This window comes from Eubalaena glacialis, chromosome 18 (assembly GCF_028564815.1).
Source record: "Eubalaena glacialis isolate mEubGla1 chromosome 18, mEubGla1.1.hap2.+ XY, whole genome shotgun sequence".
NCBI classification, from domain to species: Eukaryota; Metazoa; Chordata; class Mammalia; order Artiodactyla; family Balaenidae; genus Eubalaena; species Eubalaena glacialis.
The window spans coordinates 37,417,662-37,435,000 of record NC_083733.1 but is presented as its reverse complement, the minus strand read 5'-3'; the positions used below and the strand labels follow the sequence as shown (position 1 = coordinate 37,435,000).

The window sequence follows — 17,339 nt, the reverse complement described above, 5'->3', positions numbered from 1 at the left end:
GGTTCACATGGCTGAGCTGGTTCATGATGTTGATCTCATTCTTCACATCCTCCTTGTGGAGCCAAAGGGGAGAGGAGTTTCCAAGAAAAGGGTCAGGAAGAGAAGTCAGCTGCCCTTCCCAAGACACACACCCCCCCACCCTGCATCCTCATTTCCTGTTCTCACACCAGCTTTCCTCAACTCACCACCCACACCAGCTTCTTACAACAGCAAGGGCCCACCCATTTCACAGATAGGAAACCTGAGGTCCAAAAAGGAACCCTGGAGGTCCAGGAGGACCTGTTGCCCAGGGTGCAAGGTGACCTGCTGACTGGAGTGTGGGAGTCATGGAAAAGAGACAGGAAAGGTGGCTGGGTTTCCTGCTCAGAGTGGAGGGGCCTGGGGCAGTGTGGGGCCCAGGGTGGCCCAGGGGGAAGTGAAATAATCCTGAGCTTGGCCCGGGACACCCACCGGCCTGGGGCAAAAACCTCACCCGGTCCTTGGCACTCTTCACTTTGATGATCTTGGCCGCCAGCGAGAGGCCCGTGGCCTTCTCCGTGCATCTGTGGACCTGGCCAAACCGGCCCCTGAAGAGATATGATGACAGAGCAGTCTCAGAGCCCCAGAAGCACACCCTGCACATGGTGGGCCAGCCCCATCCTGGACCCTGGGCTTTCTGGTCCTACCTCTGCTCCGCACACACCACAGGGATTACCCTGCACCCCAGAGTTATCAGTCACCACCCCCACACCACATGGGCTCTGAACCTGGAAAAGAGCTTCTTCACCCCATATGTGTGGGCCATCCTGAACCCCAGAGGGTGTCCCCCCAACCCACAGAACCCAGGCCATCCTGCACCCCAGGGGGTGTCCCCATCACCCACACCACCTAGGCCACCCTGCACCCCAGGGGGTGTTCACCCACACCACCCAGGCCGTCCTGCACCCTAGAGGACATCCCTCCTACCCCACCCCATGTCGGCTCCCGTGCCACCTCCAGTACACGGGTCCCTGGCCTGCACTGTGGGCCCTCCTGCACCCTACACATCATCTTGCTCACACCATGCGGGCCCTCCTGCACTCCGCGGATATCTCCTCACCCACTCTTTGTGAGCTCTCCGCTCACTCTCATGCTGTGCGGGACATCCCACTCCTGGCGGTGGCTCCATCAATCAGTTCCCGAGAACCATCAGCGGCACCCAGCTGTCCAGTTGCCCCACCCCTCATCAAGGCAGAAGGCCAGCTTACCCTCCCAGGACTTCATGCTGGCACACTGTGTAGCCCGCTGAGGTCGAAGTCTCCCTGACACTCACCACCCGATGCTCGAAGGGGGCTGGCGGGGCTGGACTGTCGTCTGTTCGGGAGACAGCAGCCTGTGAGCCTCCTTCGTGCTGTCCCCACCTCTCAGCTCCCCCCACCCCCAGTCCCAGACCCACTTGGTTCAAAAACGGCTTCTGCCAGTTTGTTGGGGGCTTATCGAGGGAGCACTCAGAGTGTTCCGGGGACAACTCCATGACCTCCGCAACCCTGGACCCAGAGCAGGGGAAATACTTCTATTTTCTCTTAGTTTGTCTCACAAGCAACTTCCTGCTCCCCAAAGTAGAAGACTGAGTTTGCTTTGAGAGCATATTGTGTATCTTTTTTGTGTCTGCAAAGGTGAGCCCAAGCCCTAGACCACAAGGCGGTAACATTTGCACGATTGTGTTGTTTCCTGGGCCCCTGGAAAGCCTGGATTCTGGGTGTATCGCAGGGAATCCACATCTAGAATTCCAGTCTGAAGTCTCCTTCGCTGCAAAGTAATTGCCTTCTGTTCCGGAGCCCAACCGTCGGATCCTGGCTCTGTCAGCACTGACCTTGTGACCTTAAACGTGCTTCTCAGCCCCTCCTGTGTTTCATGTGTCCCCACTCCACAGGCCTGTGAGGGTAAACGCCACCACAAATGCCCGAGGCTCGGCTCACAGGGAGTCCTCAGCTAACGTTGGCTTTATCACCATCTCAAGTCTCAGAAAAGACTCTAAAGTCACAGCCTGCTCTCAGCTGTGTTTCAGGAATTAAGGGAGGCCTATGTCCACATCTGGACCAGGTCATACAAGGGGAGAGGAAGCAGCCAGAGAAGTCAGAGCACAGCACAGGGCAACTGTGGAGCCCGGAACTGGCAAGGGGCACCAGGATGACCTGTAGAACCCTCAGCCCTTCCTCAGGGACCTCCAGAAATTCTGGGACAGGGAGTCAGCAAATGGTGGCCTTCCAGCAGCTATATGGGATGAGGGCTCAGACCAACGAGGGTGTGGCCCTAAGGGCTGGAGGAGTTGAGGCCCTTTGGGTCACAGGAACACAAGGACGCCTCCCACTACCATTGGGACAGAAAGCAGGTCAGCAGCCCCTTCCCGATCCTGGATGAGAGTCAGCCCACTGGGTGCAAATGGCTGATAGTGGGTTATATATACCAGTTAATGGATTTGCTTTTTAGCAGGAGCCTTCCCTGTCTCGATCCAGAATGATACCAATAGTATCGGGCAGACAGGTGGCTTTGAGAAATCCGAGTTGAGCCCCATGGGTTCCCTCCTCTCCAATGCCTAGAGCCAACATGAGCTCAGCCTGCTGCATCTCTGTGCCTTGGTCTCCAGCCCTGGGATGTGCTGGCAGGCTGTTCCCAGTCTTGGACTCCCCAAGACCCACATTCTCTCTCCCTGGAAGCTTCAGGGAGGCCCCCCAGAGTAGGCCTTTCAAACTCACTCACCTCGGGACACACAGCAATGCCCTCACTTACCCAGAATCAGGCTGCCTGCCTCAGCTCCCGGGGGTGTCCTCCTTCCTGCTTCGGCTCTGCTCGTGCCCCTGGCTGTGCAATCTTTTCCAGGCTCAGGGTTCCCTGCTCCTGGGCCTGTGTCCTGCTGCGGGCCTGGGGTCCTGGCATCGGCTCCCTTGTCCCTCCAGGCCCTGCTTGGTGCCATGGCGGGCTCGGGCCCAGACCCCTGCTTCTCTTTGGCCTTTGCTCCGCAATCGCTGCTCCGTTTCCACAGTGGGGAAAACACCCCGGCTCCTTTTGGGATATGTTTTCCTGACTCAGTCCCAGGGGCCTGGGGGCAGCACCTGGGCCCAGGTGAGTCCTGCTCACCTGGATGGGCAGCTGCTGGAGCCTCTGCAGGGGGCGTGGTTCTGAGGCTGCTGCCTCGTGTCACAAGCAGCTCCCCAGGGGTGTCTGTCTCCTGCACATGGATGGAGATCCTGGGGCAGAGAGAAATGTGGCCCTGAGGTTAAAAGCAAGAACTTGAGTCAGAACAGACCTGGGTTCAAATGCCTGCTGCTGCCATTCACTGACCATGGCCGCTTAGCCTCAGTTTTCTCATCTGTTAAAGAGGGCCCTTTGGGTTGTTATAATAGTGAGAGTTAGCTTGTGGTTGAAAGCAGCAGATTCCATCCCCTGTCCCTCTCTGCCCAGAGAGGACACCAGGGGAGAGGCTGGCTTCAGTGACATACAGTGCCACCAGCTCTCAGGATTCCACTGGATCAGCATCCAGGAAAGACTTGAAGCAACCTGTGGTGGATGGGGGTTGGGAGGAGTGGGGAGGTGGGCACCAGCTGTCTCTGTGGCCCCTTGGAAATGTGCTGCTGCCCCAGGAGGAATGTGGCTGGGAGGCAGGAGACCTGGGCTCTTCCCTCCCTTCTTTGGGCCTCAGTTTCCCTTCCATTAAATGAAGAGAAGGGTGAACCAAGTCAAACATCACACTGAAGCTTCAGGTCAGACACATTTTAGTAAAATCAGGGAATTGCTCATATGAGTCTGGACTTTCTGTTTCTCCTGAATAAAACAGTCCTGGCTGTGCTGGGCCTGCATGCTTACACAGCTGAGGAAACTCTCTGCCTCCCTACAGGCCCCCCTGCGCCACTGGGCAATGTCACTGGGCCATGCCACTGGGCCCACTGCATCCACGTTTGTTACCCAGACTAAGTAGCATTGTGGTTTGGGAAGCCAGCTGGAGGTCAGGAAGGCCTTCTAAGCCCTGACATTCAGAGGGAAGGACCCTGATCCTGGGAGCTTCAGACCCTCCCTCTCAGAGTTGCCCTCTGGCTGCCCTTCACAACCCCACTGCCGAGGTCTATGAGTGTTGGGGCAGGGGTGAGGGGGTGAGTGTCTGGGGTGGACTGAGTCTCAGGAGGGAGCCAGGCGGCCTCCATCCTGGCCGTAGTTCTGCCACAGGTTGCTGGACGGGGCTGGGTTTGGGCAAGTCTAGCCTCAGCAACCTCTTCTGTCAAACGAGGATGGTAACACCTCACAGATGTACTGAGAGTCGACTAAGAAATGAAAGTACAAATGCAGGAGGTCCTAACAGTGAAGCCTAAAATGGTGCAGCCACTGTGGAAATCAGTACGGCAGTTCCTAAAAAATGTAAAAATAGAACTACCATATGATCCAGCAATCCCACTTCTGGAAATATATCCAAAAGAATTGAAAGCAGAATCTCAAAGAGATTTGCACAGCCATGTTCACAGCAGCATTATTCACAACAGCCAAGTGTGGAAGCAACCCAAGTGTCCAGTGATGGATGAATGGATAAAAAAATGTAGCATATACATACAATGGAATATTATTCATCCTTAAAAAGGAAGGAAGTTCTGACCTGGATGAACCTCGAGGACTTTATACTAAGTGAAATAAGCCAGTGGCAGAAAGACTGATTCCACATATATGAACGAATGAATTATATGAAGGACCTACAATAGTCAAATTCATAGAGACAGAAAGTAGAAAGGTGGTTACCATGATCTGAGGGGAAGGTGTTTGATGGTAACAGAGTTTCAGATTTACAAGGCAAAAAAGTTCTGGAGATCTGTGTCACAGCAATATGAATATACTTAACACTACTACACTATACACTTAAAAACGGTTAAGATGGTAAATTTTATGTTATGAGTTTTTAACCACATTTTTTAAAAAATTAAGGCTTTCCCTAGCAGCTGGAGGCCCAGGCCCCTTCTCTGAGCTGCTGCAGGTCCTCTGAGAGCAGTGCCTACTTCTGAATGCACCTGGTTCGGCAGCCTGTTCACAGCTAAGCCTTGGGTGGGAGGCAGCAAAAGTCCCCCAACACTCCCTCAGGAGTGAGTACGGGTTGGTGATGACAGGGTAGGATGGGAAGATCCAAGCCCAGCTCAGCCCTTGTCTTAACCAAGGGACATGGGAAACTGCAGGAAGCCAGTTTCTGGAAGAATATCTAGGTAGCCAGGTAGCCAGCTAAGAAGGGCAACAGTCATTGAGTTCCCCTTGGTCTTCATACCTGGGGGCATGGGATGACGCCAAGGCACTGCCATGCATTCCCATGCCACTCTGAGTGTCTAAGGCTTCCCCACTCCCTGCGCAGCACACCCAGGGCAGGCATTGCTAATTGATTGCCGCACTCTGTTCCACCAAGTCCAGCAAGGGCCCGGGGATCCTCTACACAGGCAGCCACTGCCAATCACAGCCAACGCTCGAGTTCAAATCCGTTTTCCTCAAGATATACCCATGTGCTAGGTGAGGGAGGGTAGGCAGTGATCGCCCCACTTCCTGAGCCCAGTCTGGTGTGTCTGAAATTCAGCTCAGGGTTGAAACTGACATACAGACCTTTCCCCCTCACCCAGAATCCTTTTAGGGCCCCTAACAAGTTCATGGAAAGTTCATCCCCACCCTAGATTCCACATTTAGAGCCTTGGCCAGGATCCAAGGATGCCTGCCAGGAATCCCTCCCTCCAGCTGTTTAGGTCTCCTGGGGACTCATATTTCCTTCCAGAACAAAGGCAGAAAAAGGACTGGGCTTCCCTGCCAGCCACCACAGCATACACAGACACCAGCTCCTCTCCCTGAGCCAGGCCTTGGGGGACTCAGTTATAGATCAGGACAGCCAAGGGCAGGTGCAGAAGGGCACCAGTCCCCTTAGAGAAAGGCCCAGGAAGCAGAGTGCCCTTCAGTGGGCTGCCTGGGGTCAGGATGCACTGTCCCTGGAGAACACTGCTGGAAAACACAGGGCTAGGTAGGACCTGACAGTCAGCAGTTCTGGCTCTTCATTCTCCTGCACCATGTCTGCTGAGGGCAGGTCCTGAGACTGAGTCCTGAGAGTTAGGACACAGCCCCACTTCCAGAGCTCCAAGCATAATCTTCCTGAAAGCCCCTGGACTGATTCAGCCTACACCAACCTCCCACCTCTGTAACACCCATCATTCTCTCCCCATCATAGTATTTAGGACTTAACTAAATGCTGACCTGAAGAAACAGGATGGTGCAGTGGTTAGGGGCACAGATTCTGGAGTCCAAAAACCTAGATCCATCCTCTTAAATTTTTTGAGAATTGTTTTGTGGCCTAGCATGTGATCTATCCTGGAGAACATTCCATGTGTACTTGAAAAGAATGTGTATTTATTTATTTATTTATTTATGGCTGTGTTGGGTCTTTGTTGCTGTGTGCGGGCTTTCTCTAGTTGCAGCGAGTGGGGGCTACTCTTCATTGCAGTGTGCAAGCTTCTCATTGCAGTGGCTTCTCTTATTGCGGTGGCTTCACTTGTTGTGGAGCACAGGCTCTAGGTGCACGGGTTTCAATAGTTGTGGCTCATGCGCTCTAGAGCTCAAGCTCAGTAGTTGTGGCACATGGGCTTAGTGGCATGTGGGATCTTCCTGGACCAGGGCTCGAACCCGTGTCCCCTGCATTGGCAGGCAGATTCTTAACCACTGCATCACCAGGGAAGTCCTGAATGTGTATTCTTATATCAAGCATTTTTTCCAGCTACAGTGGTATGAAATCAGAAACCAATTACAGAAAGAAAAATGGAACAAGAACAGACACATGGAGACTAAACAACATGCTACTAAAAAACCAATGGGTCAATGAGGAAATCAGAAAATACCTTGAGACAAATGAAAATGGAAACACAACACTCCAAAACCTATGGGATGCAGCAAAAGCAGTTCTAAGAGGGAAGCTGATAGCAATACAGGCTTTCCTCAAGAAACAAGAAAAACATCAAGCAACCTAAACTACCACCTAAAGGAATTAGAAAAAGAAGAACAAAGAAGGCCCAAAGTCAGCAGAAGGAAAGAAAAAATAAATATTAAACAGGAAATAAATAAAATAGAGATCAAAACACAATAGAAAAGATCAATGAAACCAAGAGCTGGTTTTTTGAAAAGACAAACGAAATTGATAAACCTTTAACCACACTCATCAAGAAGAAAGGAGAGAGGACCCAAATAAACAAAATAAGAAATGAAAGAGGACAAGGTCCTACTGTAGAGCACAGAGAACTATATTCACTATCCTATGATAAACCATAGTGGAAAAGAATATTTTTGAAAAGAGTGTATATATATGTATAACTGAATCACTTTGCTGTATATATATGCATAACTGAATCACTTTGCTGTACACCAGAAAGTAACACAACATTGTAAATCAACTATACTTCAATTAAAAAACAAACAAGAAAAGAAATGAAAGAGGGTAAATAACAACCAATACCACAGAACTACAAAAAATCATAAAAGAATACTATGAATAATTATATGTGAACAAATTGGACAACCTAGAACAAATTTCTAGAAACATACAACCTGCCAAGACTGAATCAAGAACAAAGAGACAATTTGAACAGACTGATCACTAGTAATGAAACTGAATTTGTAATTAAAAAAAAAAACTCCCAGCAAACAAAAGTCCAGGATTGGACAGCTTCACAGGGTAATTCTCTTTTGTGTTCTATAAAAAAGAACTAGTGCTTATCCTTCGCAAACTAGTCCAAAAACTTGAAGAGGATGGAACACTCCCAAATGCATTCTATGAGGCCACCATTACCCTGATACCAAAATCAGAAAAAGACACTACAACAAAAGCAAATTATAGGCCAGTATCTTTGATGAAAACAGATGCAAAAATCCTCAACAAAATATTAGCAAACTAAATCCAACAATATATAAAAAGGATCGTACACCATGCTCAAGTGGGATTTATTCCAGGGACCCAAGGATGGTTCAATATTCGCAAATCAATCAATGTGATACATCATATTAACAAAGGGAAGGATAAAAATCACATGATCATCTCAGTAGATGCCTAAAAAACATTTGACAAACTTCAACATCCACTCATTATAAAAAACTATCATCGGGGCTTCCCTGGTGGCACAGTGGTTGAGAATCTGCCTGCCGATGCAGGGGACACGGGTTCGAGCCCTGGTCTGGGAAGATCCCACATGCCGCAGAGCAACTAGGCCCGTGAGCCACAACTACTGAGCCTGCGCGTCTGGAGCCTGTGCTCCTCAACAAAAGAGGCCACGATAGTGAGAGGCCCACACACCACGATGAAGAGTGGCCCCCGCTTGCCGCAACTGGAGAAAGCCCTCGCACAGAAACAAAGACCCAACACAGCCAAAAATAAAATAAATAAATAAATAATAATTTAAAAAATGAATATCTGCTTATAAAAAAAAAACTATCATCAAAGTGGGTATAGAGAGAACACATCTCAACATAGTAAAGGCCATTTATGACAAACTCACAGCTAACATCACACTCAATGGTGAAAAGCTAAAAGCCTTTCGTCTAAATTCAGGAACAAGACAAGGATCCCACTCTTTCCACTTGTATTTAACATAATATTGGCAGACCTAGCCACAGCAATCAGACAAGAAAAAGAAATAAAAGGCATCCAGATTGGAAGGAAAGATGTAAAACTGTCGCTATTTGCAGATGACATGATACTTTAAATAGAAAACCCTAAAGTCTCCACCTGAAAACTATAAAACAAATAAACAAACAATAAAACATTTAAAACTATAAAACAAATAAACTATAAAAACTAATAAACAAATTAAATGAAATTGCAAGACACTAGATTAGTATACAGAAATCTGTTGCTTTTCTATACACTAATGTTGAACTATCAGAAAGAGAAAGTAAAAAACAATCCTTTTTAAAATCACATTTTAAAAATGCCTAGGAAGGAGCTTAACAAAGGAGGTGAAAGACCTATATACTGAAAACTATAAAACATTGATGAAGGAAATTGAAGATGATACAAAGAAATGGAAAGATATCCCATACTCTTGGATTGGATGAATTAATATTGTTAAAATGGCCATACTACCTAAAGCAATCTACAGATTTAATGCAATCTTTGTAAAAATACCCATGACATTTTTTACAGAATGAGAACAAATAATCCTAAAGTTCATATGGAACCACAAAAGACCTCAAAGTGCCAAAGCAATCTTGATAAAAAAGAACAAAGCTGGAGGTATCACCCTCCCTGACTTCAGGCTATATTACAAAGCTACAGTAATCGAAACATAATGGTACTGGCACAAAAAACAGACACATAGATCAATGGAACAGAACAGAGAGTCCAGAAATAAATGCATGCACCTATGGTCAATTAATCTATGACAAAGGAGGCAAGAATATACAACAGGGAAAAGACAGCTTCTTTGATAAACACTGTTGGGAAAATTGAACAGCTACATGCAAAAGAATCAAACTGGACTACTTTCTCACACCATATTTTAAAAAAAACCCAAAATGGATTAAAGACCTAAATATAAGACCCCAAACCATAAAACTCCTGGAAAAGAATGTTCAGTCAGAACAGCCTATGAGGTAAATCATAGCAACTTTATTTGTGTGTCTGTCTCCTAAGTCAAAAGAAATAAAAGCAAACAAACAAACAGGGTCTAATTAAACTTAAAAGCTTTTGCACAGCAAAAGAAAAATGAAAAAATGAAAAGACATTGAAAAAATAAAAAGACAACCTACTGAGTGGGAGAAAATATTTGCAGATGACATGACCAACAAGGGGTTAACATCCAAAATATATAAACAGCCCATATAGTTCAATATGAAAAAAACAAACAACCCAATGAAGAAATGGGCAGAAGACCTGAATAGACATTTCTCCAAAGAAGACATACAGATGGCCAAAAAGCACATGATAAGATGCTCAACATTGCTAATTATTAGAGAAATGCAAATCAAAACAACAGTGAGATATCACCTCACACCTGTCAGAACAGCTATCATTAAAAAGACTACAAATAGGGACTTCCCCAGTGGCACAGTGGTTAAGAATCCACCTGCCAATGCCAGGGACACGGGTTCGATCCCTGGTCTGGGAAGATCCCACATGCTGCGGAGCAACTAAGCCAGTGCACCACAACTACTGAGCCTGCACTCTAGAGCCCACGAGCCACAACTACTGAGCCCATGCGCCACAACTACCGAAGCCCACGCGCTCTAGGGCCCGCATGCCGCAACTATTGAGCCCACATGCTGCAACTACTGAAGCCCGCAAGCCTAGCACCTGTGCTCCACAACAAGAGAAGCCACCACAATGAGAAGCCCGCACACTGCAACAAAGAGTAGCCCTTGCTCACCACAACTAGAGAAAGCCTGCATGCAGCAACGAAGACCCAACGCAGCCAAAAAAAAAAAAAAGACTACAAATAACAAATGTTGGCAAGGATGTGGAGAAAAAGGAACCTTTTGTACACTGTTGTTGGGAATGTAAATTGGTGCAGTGACTATGCAAAACAGTATTGAGGTGCCTCAAAAAACTAAAAACAGAACTACCATATGACTCAGCAATTCCAATCTTGGGTATATATCCAGAAAAAAACAAAATCATTTATTTAAAAAGATACATGTGCCCCAATGTTCATAGCAGCACTATTTACAATAGCCAAGATATGGAAGCAACCCAAGTGTCCTTCAACAGATGAATGGATAAAGAAGACATGGTATATACGGATAATGGAATATTACTCAGCCATAAAAAAGAATGAAATTCTGCCATTTGCAGCAACATGGATACAACTAGAGAATATTATGCTTAGTGAAATAAGTCAGACAGAGAAAGAATTACTGTATGATATCACTTATACGTGAAATCTAAAAAATACTACAAATGAAGGTATATAGCAAAACAGAAACAGACTCATAGATACAGAGAACAAACTACTGGTTACCAGTAGGGAGAGTGAAGCAGGGAGTTGCTCATTAGGGTATACTTACCATGTATAAACTAGATCAACAACAAGGATATATTGTATAACCCAGGGAATTATAGTCATTATCTTATAATAACTTTTAATGGAGTATAAACGATAAAACTTCTGATCCCTATGCTGTATACCTGAAACTAATATAATATTGTAGATCAACTATACTTCCGTAATAAACGAACAAACACCTGGATTCAGATTCCAACTCTATGAATCCCTAGCTGTGTGGCCCTGGGCAATCTGACCCTGTTTCATCATGAGTAAACCGGGGACACCAACCACACTTGCCTCCTGGGGAGGTTGTGAGAATAAAACGAGATGATGTCTGTGAAATGCTCAGCCAATGACTGGCACCTGGGATGTGTTCAGTGAACACTTTTAAGTATTATTATAGCTACTACTATTGCTCTCAGTCTTGTTCCACATGGGACTCACCTGGGGAGCTTTAAAAACAAACAAATAAACAAAAAAACGATGCTTGAGCCTCACTCCAGACTGAATACATTAGAATCTCTGGGCATTTGTATCTAAAAAAATTCCTTCCAGTAATTCTAATGGGTACCAGGTAAGAACCAGTGCTCTAAGCTCCCAAAAACAGGGCCTCGGCCTTCTCCTGTCGTCTCTTCTCGAGGCTAGCCAGAGCTGCACACACAGTGGACACTCAAACAGGAGCAGCTGGCCCCTTGGCAGGCTCCAGCCCAGGAGTTGCAGTTAATTCCTTCCCTTGCCCAGCTTGGAGGCACATCCCTTACCTTGGAGGTGTTTCTCCACCACCGTGAGCTGCCTTGGCCTGGGCTGGCAGTGCTGGAGTCAGCCTCATGCCCTCCTCCGAGGGCCGGGGGTCAGGCCTACTGGATGATGTTCCTTGTCCTGCACCCGATGCAGCCTTCTGGCCAGTAGGAGCCTCACTGACCCTTTCAGACACCACAGACAATTCCAGGCCCGTCCTGGGGTTCTCGCTGGATGCTGCAGGAGCTCTGGCTTCCACCTCTGGACGTACCTGGGCTGGGCCAGGAACTCCGTCTCCCTGCCCTGGTGAGGCCTCTGTCTGGGTAAGGAGGTCAGCTCCTATCCCCGAAGCACTGATGGGGGGCAACCTCTCCACTGTCCCCTCTGGCAGGTTCACCTTCTGGCTCTCTATAGGAAAATAAGCGGGATAAAAATCCTCTCTTATTTAGAAGAACTTATCCCAAAAGTATCCTGAAAAATATGTAGAAGGCCATTCAGTGCACCATGTTTATAATAGGCAGACTGGAAATAACGCAAGTGACCATCAGGAGGGGGTTGGTTAACTACACCAGGGCTGCTCAGGCATAAAAAAGGAGAAACGAATATCTCCATATGCGGCTATGGAGAGATCTCAGGATATACGGTGGAGAAAAGCAAGGAGGAGAAGTGTGTGGTATGCTTCTGTTTGTCTAAGAAGGAAGGCTGTGTGTATGTGAGCACGCACATGTGTGTGTACGTGGGCATGTACATGTGTGTGTATAACCACTTATAATGTAGTCTAAAGAGACTGGACCTCAAAGGAAAGATAAGACAAAAACTTTTTTACATAGTTACATATGCAGTGGAGAAAATAGGATGCAGGGAACATGCATAGAAGCTAGACTTCTCTTAAATACCTTATTTTGTCAATTCGACTTTGGGACCATGTAAATATTATGCAAGATTATAAAAGAAAATTAAACTTTAAAAAAAGCAATCCATAAAAATTTAAAGCAAAGTGAAATAAACAGCAATACAGAATGGAATAAGCATAAAGGACAAAAAGAACTGCAAAAACAAAAGAGGAATAAGAACAAGTTTCAACAGTTTTTCAGTAATCATATTGGTGGTGGTGGTGGTGGTGGCGGTGGTATTTTTATTCTGAAATTAGGTGTGCATGTGGGATAAAGCCAACGGGGCCCCACTCACCTTCCCAAGGCCCCCTGAGCTCGGCTTGCACGCCTCTGGTGCTCAGCGCATGCTTTGGTTTTGCTCCTTTCTCTTCCACTCGCTCTTTGTTCTAAAAGAATAACCATAAAAACTAGCATCATCATCAACATCATCGTTCAGGCCACAAACATTTGTTGAGCACCTACCTTGTGCTTGAAATAGAAGAACTTAGGTTATTTCTCATAGTCTCAGAGTAATACTAGAGGGTACATATTACTATTGTCATTTCAGAGATAAGGATGCTGAGGCTTTCCCAAGATCACCAAGTCCTTTCTAATGGGTCACTGTAGTGCAGGTAAGGGGCAGACCTAGCCCCTGACAGGGTGATCTAAACAGACCGGACCTGAAAATACTAGACAAGGCGTGGAAAATAAATTTAAGGTGTCAATTTAGATCAATCGGTCATGGCTATTACAGTGTTGGCTTGAGTTGGATACTGAGGTCAGATAAATCCATGCTTGCAGGGGGAGAGTGACACTATCAATTAATAATGTCTGCTTGGGAGCTAGGTGGGTGGATCCCAAGGTTGCCTCTTTGCAGTACAGGACCCTTGAACCAGACTTGCTGGGTTTAAACCCCACCTTCACCACTTGGCCAAGATCCTTAACTTCTCTGCATCTCACTTTCCTTATCTGTAAAATGGGGAGAATAATATTATCTGCTCATAGAGCTAGCAGGAGGATTGGGGGAGTTAATTTGTGGAATTTCCTGAGAAGTGCTCCCAGCACATGGTAAGTGCTCAATAGCTCGGATGATATTGTGCTGTCTGAGACAGACAGAGCAGATCATGTAAGGACACCCGGAGCCCACCCAGTGAGGCTCTCAGCAGCTCTGCCTGAACTGAATGGTCCACACCAGTCCAGTGCATATGCTCGTGCCCCTGAAATCGTCCAGAGCACTCAGTATTTCCAAATGCAAATATTTCTAGGTGGCCTGACCCTTGCTGGGTCCCCCTGGTATTTCTGAGCCTTTGACTGATATGGCCCCTAAGATTCCTCCTGGCACTTGTCACAGAAGTGGGTCTGGTCTCAGGCCAGAGACTGAAGGCCCTTTCTCCTGCCTTGGCCACAGAGGCCCTAACTGGGAGCCCAGAGTCCAAAAAGAGCTCGCATTATTTTTGGCTTGCATAGAATTTAAAATTTTTAAATTTGTTATCACCATTTTAAATCTAGGAGATTTTTACATCAAAATTCTAAGTTCCATTTTGGGGTTATAGAATTGTTCTACATTTTGATTGTGGTGGTGGTTATTAGGGTGTATACATTTGTTGAACTGTATACTTAAAATGTGCATACTTAGTGTGTGTATGTGCAGTTTATTGTATGTAAATTATACCTTAATAAAACTGACTAGAAAAAATTCTAGGTTCCCAGCTTCTCTTGAAAAAGAAAATCAGAAGATCTGGGAATTCCAGGCCCATGTGGCAAAAATCAGCTGGAGCAATTCCCACCATAGTGCTCACCTCTCTTGCATGTCTCCCTGACACTAAGGATGGAGGTTACATTTGTTACCAAATCAGGTCCAGCTGCTTTTTGCTCAAAATGCAATACTTGAGAGAGGCAAATGTTGGTAGAAAGGAAAGTTGCTTTTAATCAGAATGCTGGCAATCTGGGGAGATGGTGGACTCAGCGTCCCCCAAAAACCACCTCCAAAGAATCTGCTCAGCCATGAAAGTTTTTAAAGGGAAAGAGGGAAATAATCTCAGTTCATCAGAGTTGTCGCCATCCCCCAGTGTATGCAGGCTTGTCGTGCAGGCTTGTTGATGCTATCTTGTTCACAGTTTGTTCACACAGTTTGTGAGATTACTGAAGGGGGAGCTAGGGAAGAGATCTGGTCTTCTGTTAGTTACTTATTCTTCATTTCTACTTCTTTGATCTACAGAAAGAACTGACATGTTAGGCAAGGTATTGTGTGATCAAAAGATTTGAAAGTTGCGCTTGGGCCAGAGATGAGTAGAGCATGGCGGAGCCTGGTTTAAGGTTAGTGACAAGACAAAAGGGGCCTCCTGCAGAGAGCTCTTTCCTGCCAGAAGCTGCTTACAAACCCCCACTTGTCAGAACATCATTCCATTTCTATGGGATTATGGGCAAAGGTCCACCTTCTGTAACTACTTCGTGCTGACGTAGGGCGCCGTATTCTTAGAGTGGAAGATGTCGGCATGGGTCTGTAGCATCTCTTTGCTGTCACGTGTAGTTGCCCATTTACATATATGGGCAGAACAAGCTACAATTATGTTGATGCCCACAAAGATATAGATTATTATGAACAATAGTATCCCATTCTCTTGAGGCCAGTTCTTGAAATTTTGCTAGCCACAGATTCAGTGCTGCTCAAGATGGAGCTTATGTCACGGCTGCAGTCTGGTCATCATGTAGTTAGCTTTTTCCCTCTGGTGGCAGTTACAGTGTCTGTAAAACAACTCAGGAATGTGCATCAGACACTGAGTCTGTGACTCTATTGTCCTAATCATTAGCTGCTTTGGCCTGCTCTTTTGTGACTCAGGGAGGCCTGGGAGACTTCACCTTTTCTACAAACAAGAGGCAGGGGACGTGGAGGGGCCTTTGTACTGGAGTGGGGGTGGGGGGTGGCACACAGGGTTCTGCTTGGTTCCAGGTTGGTTCCACTGGAACCAGTTTTCCTATGCTGTGCCCACTTCTCTCAGTCCTGTTTCCTGCTCATGTCTTTGGGATTCCAGGACAGTAAGCTTTGCCCTCTTAATGGTAACAACATAACACATGGAAACACTTAATAAATAACTGCTAGCTGCTGTCATCATGATTATCACCAGCATCATCAATGTGACCCGGATGCCCTGCTCTGCAGAGACCTCTCCTTTGGTCTCTTTCTACAGACTCTGTCCTGCCACCCCCGTAGTTGGGGGAACTGAAAGCATTATCACGGCTGCCTCCTGTTTCACCCACCAGTAGAGAAAGACTTGAACAGACTGTCCTTTAGTAGACCTTGTGGGGCTCAGACTGTCCTCTCCCTCCTTTTGTCTTTGGTGGAGAGAGGCGTGCGCACGCACACACACACACACACACACACACACAAACACACACATGCAGAGCTGGGTTTTGACTTCAAGGCTCAAACTTTTGGTTCCTGCCTTGTCCGATGCATCCAGAAGAAAAGGGCTAGACCCCAAATGCCTAGGCATCTGGAGGACTGATGCCTTCTGAGCAGCTTGACTGTGATTCTGCGCATCCTGGCTGAGCCCTTCCCTGTCCATGAGAGAGCACGCGGCTTCCAGTAATAATCTGATTCATTGTTACAACCAAACGAAGTGCCACTGGGCACTCCAGACCTGAGGAGGAGCTTCCCGAAGTCCTGGCAGCCAGTGCTAAGACTGAATTCAATTCCACAAATTGCTATGCCCCTACTCTCCTAGGAAATACAAAGAGGATCTCCAGAAAGTCTCCACAATGCACTGCTTTCAGCATGGACATTGTGTTAAATAGCTGGGGCTCGGTCACAGCTGTCTAATGGCCAGCCCTGCCAGCACACAGAGGGAAGCAGAGGCCTCACAGTCAGCAGGGAGCTGACAGCCTGACTGGGAGACTAGATCTAGCCCTGTACATAGTTACTGACATGTGTATTAAACACAAAGACCAGAAGAGAGATCAATCACGTGCCAGATCAATCACAGGCAAGAACTATGGCAAGAACTCAGAAAACAGAAAGTTCCATGACTTCACCCTATCCAGAAATGCCTAAATATCTGCAACACGTATGACAGCTAATTTCACTAATATATGAAGAATTCTTACAAATCAAGAAAAAGGCAAAAAAAAGAAATAGAGGGAAAAGGGCATGAGCAAATTAAAACTACAATGAGATATATCATTCTGTCTACTTTTGGTTATGTTTGAAATTTTTCATAATAAAAAGTTGTTTTTTTTTAATTTTAAGAATTAAAAAAAAAAAGTTAGCTTTAAGAGGCATATAACCAATTGCCTTATTTGGATTTTAACTCAAATAAACAAATTATAAAAATAAATAAATAAGGCATAAGCCGATCAGGGACATTTGAACGCTGACTGGTAATGTCAAGTTACCATTCACATTTAGATCATGATAATGTTTTTTAAAAGAGCCCTTATGTTGGGCTTCCCTGGTGGCACAGTGGTTGAGAATCTGCCTGCTAATGCAGGGGACAGGGGTTCGAGCCCTGGTCTGGGAAGATCCCACATGCCGCGGAGCAACTAGGCCCGTGAGCCACAACTACTGAGCCTGCGCGTCTGGAGCCTGTGCTCCGCAACAAGAGAGGCCATAATAGTGAGAGGCCCGCACACCGCGATGAAGAGTGGCCCCTGCTTGCCACAATTAGAGAAAGCCCTCGCACAGAAATGAAGACCCAACACAGCCAAAAATAAAAAAATATAAAAATAAATAAATAAAAGATTA

The 17,339-nt window shown here is 46.5% G+C and overlaps 1 protein-coding gene across 1 annotated transcript in view; it reads right to left on the bottom strand.

The window, feature by feature from the left end:
- Positions 1-17,339, bottom strand: part of MYLK3 (myosin light chain kinase 3) — a 45,617-nt gene that overhangs the window by 25,913 nt on the left and 2,365 nt on the right. Inside the window, exons 2-7 of the mRNA XM_061173142.1 lie at positions 12,915-13,005; positions 11,750-12,134; positions 2,749-3,206; positions 1,227-1,332; positions 473-566; positions 1-52 (exon numbers count right to left, since the gene is read on the bottom strand). The exon at positions 1-52 is cut by the window's left edge and continues 58 nt beyond it. Coding sequence (XP_061029125.1) covers positions 1-52; positions 473-566; positions 1,227-1,332; positions 2,749-3,206; positions 11,750-12,134; positions 12,915-13,005 — 1,186 coding nt within the window. The remainder of the gene's footprint in view (positions 53-472; positions 567-1,226; positions 1,333-2,748; positions 3,207-11,749; positions 12,135-12,914; positions 13,006-17,339) is intronic.